The following is an 11,943-nucleotide window of genomic DNA, read 5'->3' on the forward strand; positions in this document are numbered from 1 at the left end:
TTCAGTTCTTTCCACAGATTCTCGATTGGATTCAGGTCTGGACTTTGACTTGGCCATTCTAACACCTGGATATGTTTATTTTTTGACCATTCCATTGTAGATTTTGCTTTATGTTTTGGATCATTGTCTTGTTGGAAGACAAATCTCCGTCCCAGTCTCAGGTCTTTTGCAGACTCCATCAGGTTTTCTTCCAGAATGGTCCTGTATTTGGCTCCATCCATCTTCCCATCAATTTTAACCATCTTCCCTGTCCCTGCTGAAGAAAAGCAGGCCCAAACCATGATGCTGCCACCACCATGTTTGACAGTGGGGATGGTGTGTTCAGGGTGATGAGCTGTGTTGCTTTTACGCCAAACATAACGTTTTGCATTGTTGCCAAAAGTTCAATTTTGGTCTCATCTGACCAGAGCACCTTCTTCCACATGTTTGGTGTGTCTCCCAGGTGGCTTGTGGCAAACTTTAAACAACACTTTTTATGGATATCTTTAAGAAATGGCTTTCTTCTTGCCACTCTTCCATAAAGGCCAGATTTGTGCAATATACAACTGATTGTTGTCCTATGGACAGAGTCTCCCACCTCAGCTGTAGATCTCTGCAGTTCATCCAGAGTGATCATGGGCCTCTTGGCTGCATCTCTGATCAGTCTTCTCCTTGTATGAGCTGAAAGTTTAGAGGGATGGCCAGGTCTTGGTAGATTTGCAGTGGTCTGATACTCCTTCCATTTCAATAGTATTGCTTGCACAGTGCTCCTTGGGATGTTTAAAGCTTGGGAAATCTTTTTGTATCCAAATCCGGCTTTAAACTTCTTCACAACAGTATCTCGGACCTGCCTGGTGTGTTCCTTGTTCTTCATGATGCTCTCTGCGCTTTTAACGGACCTCTGAGACTATCACAGTGCAGGTGCATTTATACGGAGACTTGATTACACACAGGTGGATTGTATTTATCATCATTAGTCATTTAGGTCAACATTGGATCATTCAGAGATCCTCACTGAACTTCTGGAGAGAGTTTGCTGCACTGAAAGTAAAGGGGCTGAATAATTTTGCACGCCTAATTTTTCAGTTTTTGATTTGTTAAAAAAGTTTGAAATATCCAATAAATGTCGTTCCACTTCATGATTGTGTCCCACTTGTTGTTGATTCTTCACAAAAAAATTACAGTTTTATATCTTTATGTTCGCAAAGTGGTCGCAAAGTTCAAGGGGGCCGAATACTTTCGCAAGGCACTGTATGTAGTGATGTTTTATGTGTGATGTAAGTGCCTTAATGTGTTTGGACTCCAGGAAGAGTAGCTTCTGTCTTGACAGTGGCTAATGGGTATCACTAATAAATACAAATAAAGCAGCAGGGTTGACCAAAACAGGGTTGACGATTTCATCTTAAATCAGCCATAAATCCTCTTGTGACAGGGGGAATGGAAGCTTGTTGTATGCAACAGGGAGGGGCAATTGGATGCAAGCCTCACAAAACAAATGCAATTGTTAAAACATTTCTAGTCTGCCTATCTATGGGTTGACATGGTTGATGTATAATGCTAGACCCTCTGTTTTCCACCACAACACCAGAAAAGAGTAGGACCAGCTCTCCTGCTTTACATTATGATTGGACTATTTGACTGATTTGACAGTTTCTTTTGAAAAACATATTTTAAAAGTAATAGTTTCACCATATTCAGTCCAACCCACATAACAGGGTTGACCTTAAATATAGGGACATATGTAAATGACTCACTAATCACATTAAATAATGAGTATTCTTCAGAAATGACTGTCAAAGCAACAAAATACCTTGCACAAAATACCTAAAACTTGGATAAATGTTGGGGTTAAGTGGGTTAAAATCTTCCTAGAAGTTGTAGAGGGGCACAGAGGGACTTGGCATATTGATGAATTTTGACACTTTAGCAAGTCTTTAGTCATATAAAAAAATATAATTGAATTCTGCATATAATCATTTGGGGCGACAGCGTAGCCTAGTGGTTAGAGCGTTGGACTAGTAACCGGAAGGTTGTGAGTTCAAACTCCCGAGCTGACAAGGTACAAATCTGTCGTTCTGCCCCTGAACAGGCAGTTAACCCACTGTTCCCAGGCCGTCATTGAAAATAAGAATGTGTTCTTAACTGACTTGCCTGGTTAAATAAAGGTAAAAAAAATAATAATTTAAAAGGGTAGAATAGCAGATACCTTTGTCTACATAAAATGTTAGAAAGCCTCTAATCCTCACACATACATTTAACCCCTTACAAAACTGGATTTGTGTTTTTGGATGCTGACATTTAAGTAGTTTTTGGGGTATCTGTACTTTACTATTTACATTTATGCCAACTTTTACTTTTACTACATTCCTGAAGAAAATAATGTGATTTTTACTCCATACATTTTCCCTGACACCCAAAAGTACTCGTTACATTTTGACAGGAAAATGGTCCAATTCACACACTTATCAAGGGAACATCCCTGGTCATCCCTACTGCTTCTGATCTGGCAGACTCAAATTATGTGTGCATGTCTAGTGTGCTTTTGATACTTAAGTATATTTAAACCAAATACTTTTAGACTTTTACTCAAGTAGTATTGTACTGGGTGACACTTTTACTTGTCATTTTCTATTAAGGTATTACTTTTACTCAAGTATGACAATTGAGTACTTTTTACACCACTGATAAAATGGGATGATGTTGGATTGAAGGCGTTTTAATTGTGAGAAATACGATGTACTTATTTTTATCTGGGAATCTGACTTAGCCTTATAGTAGTGGGCCAAAATGCCATTTATTCACCGCCACCCGGTTGTAAATGCAATTCCATTTGAAAACACAGGAGGGAGACATATACCATAGTAATGTTACTTTTTATGTTCAAGTTGCAAGTGGAGCTAAAAAGGGTTGTCAATTGATTGAAATGTGTATTAATTAAAGGACGGAGTTAATAAATAACTTTGATCGATGTTTTCATTGTCATTGGATACATTGTTTATAAAGTCTTCCATCACAAATGTTTAGGTAGGCTATGTAATATCATGGAATGTAAGTGAACACTAGAATTCACTTTGTACAGGTGAAAATGACACTGGATTCATTTTCTCCATGGTTTACTATTCGTTCGTGGCCCACTCTGCGAAGGTACTGCACATCTTCAGATAGCGCTATTAATTGCAGCTACCTGTTGAAATGCAGAGAAAATCTGCTGTTAGGCCGTATTCTGCCTGTAGGCCAGCTCACGTGAAATAGCCTGCAAAGGCTATCAAGTCTCATATGGGGATTCGCAAATTAGCCACAAATAATATAGCTAATTTACCTTTCGATTCATTGCATTTTCGCGCAATTTGGGTCATCGTTTATCTCGGTTGTCATCATGCACAAGGCCCACGGCCACACAAAACACATCCACAGCTGTGCGGAAATGACACAGCAGGCGCGCGCCCAATCACGTCACGCGAGACGGCACAGAGAAGAAAAAAGAGGAGAAACACGAACAACAGTTATCCGTGTGTGAAATTCCCACGACATTCTCGGCAAATATGTTAACCCAACCTTCAATTACTGCAAAGGACTCCATGAAATCGTAAAGGTGAGCTCGAGCATCTGCGTTTTTGAGACAATTCCACGAAGACGAGTGGGAAAAACTCGTCCGAGGATATACACTGCCTCGTCACTAAAGAAGAATCCCTAAAAACAATGATTAGCTAGCTTTAATGCGAAGTAGAAATATACATTTGCTGTGTTTTCAAATAAATCTCATTGCATTTTTAATTGCCACGAAAGACTCAAGTTGACAGCGTGAAAAGTATGACACAGCTGTGTGTGTAGTCCAAAGAGTATCTATTATATTGGCAAGATAGCCGAGTGACCGCTCTAACAATGGAAAAACATGTCCTTAATGATTGAAGGCAAGGGAGATCAGGTGGGTCCATTCTAGCCAGTGTGAGGGCAGATATGCGTGTGAACGTCAGGCACAACTAAGTGCGTTTTCTCAAAGTTGTCGAATGCCACGTGCATCCACTTATATCATTGTATTTGTAACAGCCTAAACATTATATTCGATTCAATAAGCATCACGTTATTAAACACTCAAAGACCGACGTACAAAAAGGGGCTTATCTCACGTGGACAGATCTTGGGCGGAGTACATCCTCTCGTTTCGCCTCTTCCTCTCTCTGTGTACTCATGTTTTGGTTCATGGGCTTCTAGTGGAAGAATGAGGAAGTGGATGGGACAGAAACAGAAGTAAAAGGGGGCGAGTGAGAAGTCATAAAGCCTCTAGTTACAGACGTTGAGTCCTCTTGCATCACTACGAGAACACAAGTCACCCACTGTTAGCAGTTAAACAGCAGAGCACAAGTGTATTATATTTATTTGTCAAATGAATGTAGCTGGAATGTAATCCAACATTTTCGATTAGTAAACATGCTCCCAAGCAGCTGATCAGGGTTCAGTATGACATCATATAGGCCTAATTGCCTATGAACATGTTCAAGCAGGTGAAGTAGACAAAGTGAACTTGCAAGTGAACAAGGGCCTGTTTGATTACGACAATAATAACATCATAGGCTTTGCTTTCTATGGAACAACACTCACAGTTATGTTGTTGAATATAGAATGGGACTTTTAATAATTTTGAAATATCTTATGAAAGATTAAGTCTAACAATATAGCACAATTTGGACAATGGAATTAATGTAATGGGTCTATTTAGTCAAGATTACTTAACAGTGCAGTGACATTTTAATTCTTAAGCGAATAAACAGATGTTACAGGTTTGATTTATTTTCATCATATTTTTTCACTATAGGATATGAATTCCTTTGACCATGGGGAAAACTCGGATGGAGAAAAGCTTGAGCGAGGTAAGTCTATAAAAAAATGTAATTACACTGTGATAATGCAACTATCCACTTTGAAACGGTTTGGATTTATCAACACCTAAAGTGGGAAAATCAAATTAACTTGTAAATAACATAACATTGATTTTAAATGTTTTTCTGCAGAGAGAGAACCCATTCAAGACATCAAGTTGGAGACGGATGACTGTGCTATTAGTGAGACAACTGAGGGACCACGAAGATGGTCTCTTGGAACTAGTGAGGCCAACAGCAAACGTACTGTTATGGACATGGCCTGTGACGCTCACAATTCTGAAGTGGGCCAGTCTACCAGCAGCAAGAGAGTCAGGGTCTCTAGTGAGGTAAATTAATGAAATGGCATAATGTATACCTCATGCCTTACTGAACTTTCTAAATAGGCCTGTTTATGTGATGACATTTGTCCATCTATTTATTTAGCATTTTTATTCTAGTTCTTATATGACTTAGAAAATACACCTGAGATAAGAAATGGATAATACTTTTGTTGTCTCTGTGTAGGCCGGGCAACGCTTACTGAGGAGATTGTCTGAAGAGTCCACGAGGCCTCAACCCCTTTGCCTGTCATCTGGAGACCAGGAGAAGACTATAGCCTCTTACAGGAAGCCTCTCTACAGCATCTCTCACAGAATCACAGAGAAGAAGCTCACATCAAGCCTTGACCAGCATGCTCAGCATGAGGGAGGAGTGCGGCTAAGCTACAGCAGCCTCTTATCTCCTCAACTGGTCAATACAGGGGAGCACAGCCGAAGTGAACCCCTCTCTGCCCTGGGGGCAGCAGGGTCCATGGCTTCAACAGACTCTAATCTATACTCCCTCATTGAGAAGATGTTTTTCATCCTCAATACGCTCAACTCAAGCATGACCCAACTGCACAGCAAGGTTGATCTACTTTCCCTAGAGGTCACTCGCATCAAGAAACAGATCAAACCATCTGAGCTGGTGACTGAGTTCCATCCTCCGCCAGAATACCTGTTGACAAGTGAGGAACTGAGTCAGCTGATGGAACAGACATCAAATGCTGGCGAGTTGGGTTGTCGATTGCTGGTACACCTCTTCCCAGAACTTCTTAAAGCCAAGGAGTGCACTCGTGGTTGCATCGCCAACAAGAGAACGTTGGATTCCTTACATCTGCAGCTAATACGCAACTATGTGGAGGTGTGTTATCCTCTGGTTAAGAACAACAATATTTGGCAGGATGAATGCCTATTACAGATGAATGACTTCTTTAACCGCTTCTGGGCCCAGAAGGATATGGAGAGTGGGCAACAGTCATGTGGGAAACAGATTATTACAAGCTTTGGTTTCAAAGCTGAGCAGAACCAGCCCTGCCATTTTATAAATGAGGAGGGGCAAGAAGTGTACCTTGACTTAGATTCCAATGGTGACCACACCAACAACAACAAAGTAGTGCCAGACCTTGTGTTTGACACTCAGGAGGTCCGAGAGGATCTTGATGAGCTTTCTTCCCCTGAAGACTTTATGTTTCTTGTAAACCGACTTTTCCCTGAGGTTTTTGAGGAGGGGAGATTTCCAGAAGGTAGTGTGGGAAAGATGATCTTGGACTCTGACAGGATAGAAATTATCCGTAAATACATGGAAGCAAATTTTCCTGATGTCCCAGAGGATAGTTGGTTGCAGGTGTGTGTGCAGCGCATAGAAGACGCAATAGAGGGTTCTCACAGTAACGGCAATGGAAGCGATCCTGAGAACATGAACGATGAAAGCTATGACTCCACAAGCCTCCCTGACGATGTCTCTATCATCAAGATCAGTGACTTGTGTGACTACGAGAGACCAGGTCGTAGGTCAAAAAAGTCCTTGCTTGTGCCAGTCGATTTTGAACAACTTGAGATGCCCCCACCGGATTTCAGTGTGCCTCAAGAGTATCTGCTCTCCAGGGAGCAGCTGAGGAACAACTATGACTGTAGCTTGTCAATTGGGAACTTTGCCTCTCGCCTGTTGGTACTTATGTTCCCTGAGCTCTTCACCTACGACAACGCACGGAAGCATTACAACTGTAGTGGCTCACTCGGGAAGAAACAGCTTGATCCTGTGCGGGTTGACCTTATTCGCCATTACGTACAGCTCTTATATCCACGGGCCAAGAATGACAGAGTGTGGACCCTAGAATTTGTGGGTAAACTGGACGAGCGGTGCAGGCGACGAGACACGGAACAACGGCGGTCGTACCAGCAGCAACGCAAAGTCTATGCTCCTGAGTTGGAGCAAGAGCCTGTGGACTTTGTGGCTGCTTGCCAAGTGAACCAGCTCAACACAGAGCGCCTGAAGGACTTCGAGATTCCTCCACTACCGCCTGAAAAAAGTAGTAAAGACTTCTGCAAGATCCCCCTGGAGAAATTGACGGTGTCGATCCCGGACTTCCAGGTGCCTTCGGTCTACTGGCTCTCCGACGCTGAAGTACGGGAGATTGTCCAGCAGAGCCTTTCTGTTGGAAACTTTTCTGCCCGTCTACTGGTGCGCCTCTTTCCTGAGCTCTTTACTCAGGAGAACCTGCGACTTCAGTATAACCACTCGGGCGCCTGCAATAAGAAGCAGCTGGATCCTGTACGTCTCAGGCTCATCCGCCACTATGTAGAGGCCGTGTACCCAGTTGAGAAGATGGAGGAGGTCTGGCATTACGAATGCGTGCCAAGCATAGATGAGCGATGCCGGCGGCCCAACCGTAAGAAGTGTGACATACTGAAGAAGGCCAAGAGATCAAATACTGTGTCCTAGTCAAAGCTGAAAGCAACACTTAATTTTTTAATTCTAAATATTTACACAAGTACATAAGCTGAATAGCATAGTGAAGCCTTTGCACACAGTCCTGTGTAGGATAAGGCCAACTCTTAAAGGCTTTTCATTAGTACTTAATGGATGTATTTGTAATATTGAACTACAGCATTAGTCGTTTTTCATAGACAATATCATGATGATAGACTGTTTCCATGTACAAAAACAATACTGTAATAGCTCATCTAACTTACCCTGTAGATAAGCTGTTGTAGCCTTAAAAACAATAAACATGTATATAGTACAAAGACATTAGATCAGTCAAATATGGATAGAAATTGTGATATTATTTTGTTCCATCGCACATGTTGTAGCAGTATGGCTCCACTGGTCTTTTATAAAATGTTATGTTATACCTTCTTATAGAAGTTTGTACTATAAATCTGTATTAAACTATAGCAACAGGTCATGTTAACCCATTTGTAATAAAATCTGTTGAATTTAGCATTTCACTTTATTAGCATTTAGCTAATTAAATACTTATCCCACACATTTTCTTTGCATCTGATTCAAGCCATGACTATCCATTGCTTAATTATGTAGAATGACTTGGAGACAGTTCATTCAAAATAGTGTCACGGCCATTTGAAACCAGATAAGCCATTGATGACACGTACAGTTGAAGTCGGAAGTTTACATACACTTAGGTTCAAGCCATTAAAACTCATCATGGGAAAATCAAAAGAAATCAGCAAGACCTCAGGAAAAAAAATCTAAAAAGTCTGGTTCATCCAGGGAACAATTTCCAAATGCATGAAGGTACCACATTCATCTGTACAAACAATAGCACGCAAGTATAAACACTGTGAGACCACGCAGCCGTCATAGCGTTCAGGAAGGAGACACATTCTGTCTCCTAGAGATGAACGTACTTTGGTGTGAAAACTACAAATCAATCCCAGATCAACAGCAAAGGACCTTGTGAAGATGCTGGAGGAAACAGGTACAAAAGTATCTATATCCACAGTAAAACGAGTCCTATATCGACATAACCTGAAAGGCCGCTCAGCAAGGAACAAGCCACTGCTCTAAAACCACCATAAAAAAAGTCAGACTACGGTTTGCAACTGTGCATGGGGACAAAGATCATACTTTCTGGAGAAATGTCCTCTGGTCTGATGAAACAAAAATACAATTGTTTGGCCATAAAGACCATCGTTATGTTTGGCGGAAAAAGGGAGGCTTGCAAGCCGAAGAACACCATCCCAACCGTGAAGCACGGGGGTGGCAGCATCATGTCGTGAGGGTGCTTTGCTGCAGGAGGGACTGGTGCACTTCACAAAATAGATGGTATCATGAAGAAGGAAATTATGTGGATATATTGAAGCAACATCTCAAGACAGCAGTCAGGAAGTTAAACCATTTTGCCACAACTTTGGAAGTATCCTTGTGGTCATTGTCCATTTGGAAGACCCATTTGTAACCAAGCTTTAAGAACAACAAAGTCAAGATATTGGAGTGGCCATCACAAAGCCCTGATCTCAATCCTATAGAAAATTTGTGGGCAGAACTGAAAAAGCATGTGTGATTAAGGCCAACAAACCCGACTCAGTTACACCAGCTCTGGTCAGGAGAAATGGGCCAAAATTCACCCAACTTATTGTGGGAAGCTTGTGGAAGGCTAGGTTTGACCCAAGTTAAACCATTTTAAAGGCAATGCTACTAAATACTAATTGAGTGTATGTAAACTTCTGATCCATTGGGAATGTGATAAAATAAATTAAAGCTGAATTAAATGTCAGGAATTGTGAAAAACTGAGTTTAAATGTATTTGGCTAAGGTGTATGTAAACTTCCAACTTCAACTGTACCAAGAGGACTACTGTAAAAACTGAACCATTCACTTTGATGTAACATCATGCAAAAATGTAGATATTAAAATTCCCTTGTCAATGGCAAGAAGTATAGTCAGTATTGTCCGCTGAAAAAACTCATTGTTTGAAGGCATCCTGCTTTGGAAGTTAAGTTTTTCCAGGGCCTCAGAACAACGTTGTACTGGTCTCCACCCTTGGATTTGCCCAATTCCTTATTAATGATGACTCTCAAAAGTGTGACAGTGTCCGTTTCTTTCTCTGATAATACCAGGTCCAAGGTGTCTACAACTTTAACCTGAAGAGAGAACCAAAGATCAGTACAGTGAAGGAAACTTAAGACTTGAGCATGGTGGGGTGTTGATTGGACTGCTCTACCACTTCAGTGCACGGGGGATGGATTTGGGTCCTTACAGTCTTGTAAGATGTTGAAGGTTGGCAGAAATATGTCTATTATATAAGTCATTACTCGGCACAAAAGTAACTCCCCAATTTACTTTTGTTGATGAGTTTCTGTCCATTTAGCCGAAGCTTGTTGCCATAGAATTCATCCTCCACTTTGCAGAAATAAAGACAAAAAAATCAGTTACCCACTGCAGGTAGTCCTAGAGCCTTTTAAATAGTAGGGCAATTCTATTCCATATCAATCAATTCATTTGACCTCATCTCTTCATTCACCCGTGAGCAAAATTGTAAATGTGATTTCAAGACCTGAATGACCAAGCTTTAAGGAGAGGTGCTCAAATTCGACCCATATGGATCCCCTCAAATTGTTGCAGATATTGATGCCAAATACTGATACCATTACCCATTGTTTTTCTCCTTGAGTGCATCCCATTGAAAATCTAAAGACATAACTCTGTAACCACCCACTTGCGTGCTATATCAAGGCCAACTTTCATGATAACATAATGAAAGGACTGCACATATTTCTCCATGTCTTTGTAGTCTTTGGGTACACTGGGGAGTCATCCTCAGGTTCATCCTCATAGTCACTGTGCTCAGGATCCTTTCCATCATCTTCCTCCTCATCCTGTACAGCCTTGGCGCCTCCTTTTTTGCCGCGTTTGAACCTCACTTGATGAAGACCTGACCAGGTCTTAGCTGAACTCCAGCGTGTAGGGAGCTTTTGTGTCCCAATGGTCATGGAGGAACACAGCTGGCGAGTGTGTAGTGTCCAGTAAAAGTCTGTGTCCAGGGTTCAGCAGCTTGTGGGTACTCCACCTTAGCAACTGTCTCAGGGCAAGTGCCTGTACAAACAATCCCTGCATGCTGTAGCTCCTTGAAAAAGTAGACATTTACAACACAATAAAGTTACAAATGGCAGTCGATTGTGATTTTCTGGTAGAACAAGCCTTTGGGAAATCAAGAACTATATACATGTAATGTCATAGATGGGAAACATTGTTAACAGTTATGTTGGTGGTCCACTCTATGGTAATGCTAATGGAGCTCACATTACAGTGGGGGTGTGGCCATGAGAGCACGTTAACTGGCTAATGAATGGCCCCACCCAGCAGTCTGTCGACCAATCGTGTTGCCATGCTGCGTCACGCTGTTGCTGAACTAATCGTCACCAAAGATTATGGATGTACTGACAAGATACATCTCTCCGCCCTAGACATAGGAGTCATTGTCCACAAAGCGTCATGACTGGCTGTCTAGCTCCCCCCTAATCCTTTTTATTTTATATTGGTGGATACATCTCATTATTGTAATCCTTTTTGAATATTCTATGAGGCTTGTTGAAGGCAACCACCTGTATTCAATGGAGAGGCTATCCTACTATCATGAATATCCATAGACATTATCGAGACAACTCCAATATTGTTTTTTTCTAAAAGTTGCCGACATTTCACATATCCTAATTATATCAGAACACTCCAGACACCTTAAGCATTACGAAACATATATTCGATTATATAAATCTCACGTAGCAAATAAGCCATAAATGTTTTGTTGTTGACCAAATTCGATACACATTGACGTCCATACAAAAACTTGGTGGGCAAAACAACGAAAAAACGCCACCTGCTGGAGGGAGACAGATTTCCCGCAGAGTTGGGCCTCGCTCTTCATCAGCCATCACGCAATCCCTTCTCAAAGTCAGGGTATGGGTCGAGAAACCTGCCTATTTTCCTCGAAAGTACGCAATGTGTCTATTTCTAAGCTATACGATATTACAGTGAACAAGTTAATTATCTCACATATCTGAAGATATTCTTGTTCACGAAATCATGCTAATTTCGGTTTTTGAGCTCGCACTCAATTGTCTCCCATTCACTCCTTAAAAGAGAGTTTTCCTTGTCCAGAATAGCCCAGCCCAGAATGCACCGTGCCCATTGACCACGCATGGGCAACATTGACTATGGGCGTTGTCAGTGGAGTGCCAATTTCCTCAAAAGTATCTCCGACTTGATCCATGTTATGCTCGCAACAGTCAAATCACTTCCGCGTCAAGTTTGATGATCCTTC

The 11,943-nt window shown here is 41.5% G+C and overlaps 1 protein-coding gene and 1 long non-coding RNA gene across 2 annotated transcripts; one reads left to right on the forward strand and one right to left on the reverse strand.

Moving 5' to 3' along the window:
• The first annotated feature begins 3,402 nt into the window (after positions 1 to 3,402).
• bend3 (BEN domain containing 3) lies at positions 3,403 to 8,318 on the forward strand. The gene is made up of 4 exons (XM_046367105.1): positions 3,403 to 3,571; positions 4,793 to 4,847; positions 4,989 to 5,185; positions 5,364 to 8,318. Exons 2-4 carry the CDS (start codon positions 4,796 to 4,798, stop codon positions 7,599 to 7,601), a joined length of 2,487 nt encoding a protein of 828 aa, XP_046223061.1. The 5' UTR covers positions 3,403 to 3,571; positions 4,793 to 4,795; the 3' UTR covers positions 7,602 to 8,318.
• A 1,750-nt stretch (positions 8,319 to 10,068) lies between these two features.
• On the reverse strand, positions 10,069 to 11,782 carry LOC124045295. The gene is made up of 2 exons (XR_006840824.1): positions 11,500 to 11,782; positions 10,069 to 10,749 (listed from the first exon to the last, which is right to left on the reverse strand). It is a non-coding gene; the product is annotated as an uncharacterized LOC124045295 (long non-coding RNA).
• Positions 11,783 to 11,943: the final 161 nt, after the last annotated feature.

This window comes from Oncorhynchus gorbuscha, linkage group LG10 (assembly GCF_021184085.1).
Source record: "Oncorhynchus gorbuscha isolate QuinsamMale2020 ecotype Even-year linkage group LG10, OgorEven_v1.0, whole genome shotgun sequence".
NCBI classification, from domain to species: Eukaryota; Metazoa; Chordata; class Actinopteri; order Salmoniformes; family Salmonidae; genus Oncorhynchus; species Oncorhynchus gorbuscha.

What these genes read in the sequence shown, in the direction of transcription:
- bend3 (XM_046367105.1), top strand. Translation starts at nt 4,796, where the DNA reads ATGAATTCCTTTGACCATGGGGAAAACTCGGATGGAGAAAAGCTTGAG. An exon ending in TGGAGAAAAGCTTGAGCGAG is followed by an intron (nt 4,848 to 4,988) that starts GTAAGTCTATAA and finishes GTTTTTCTGCAG; the next exon opens with AGAGAGAACCCATTCAAGAC. An exon ending in GAGTCAGGGTCTCTAGTGAG is followed by an intron (nt 5,186 to 5,363) that starts GTAAATTAATGA and finishes GTCTCTGTGTAG; the next exon opens with GCCGGGCAACGCTTACTGAG.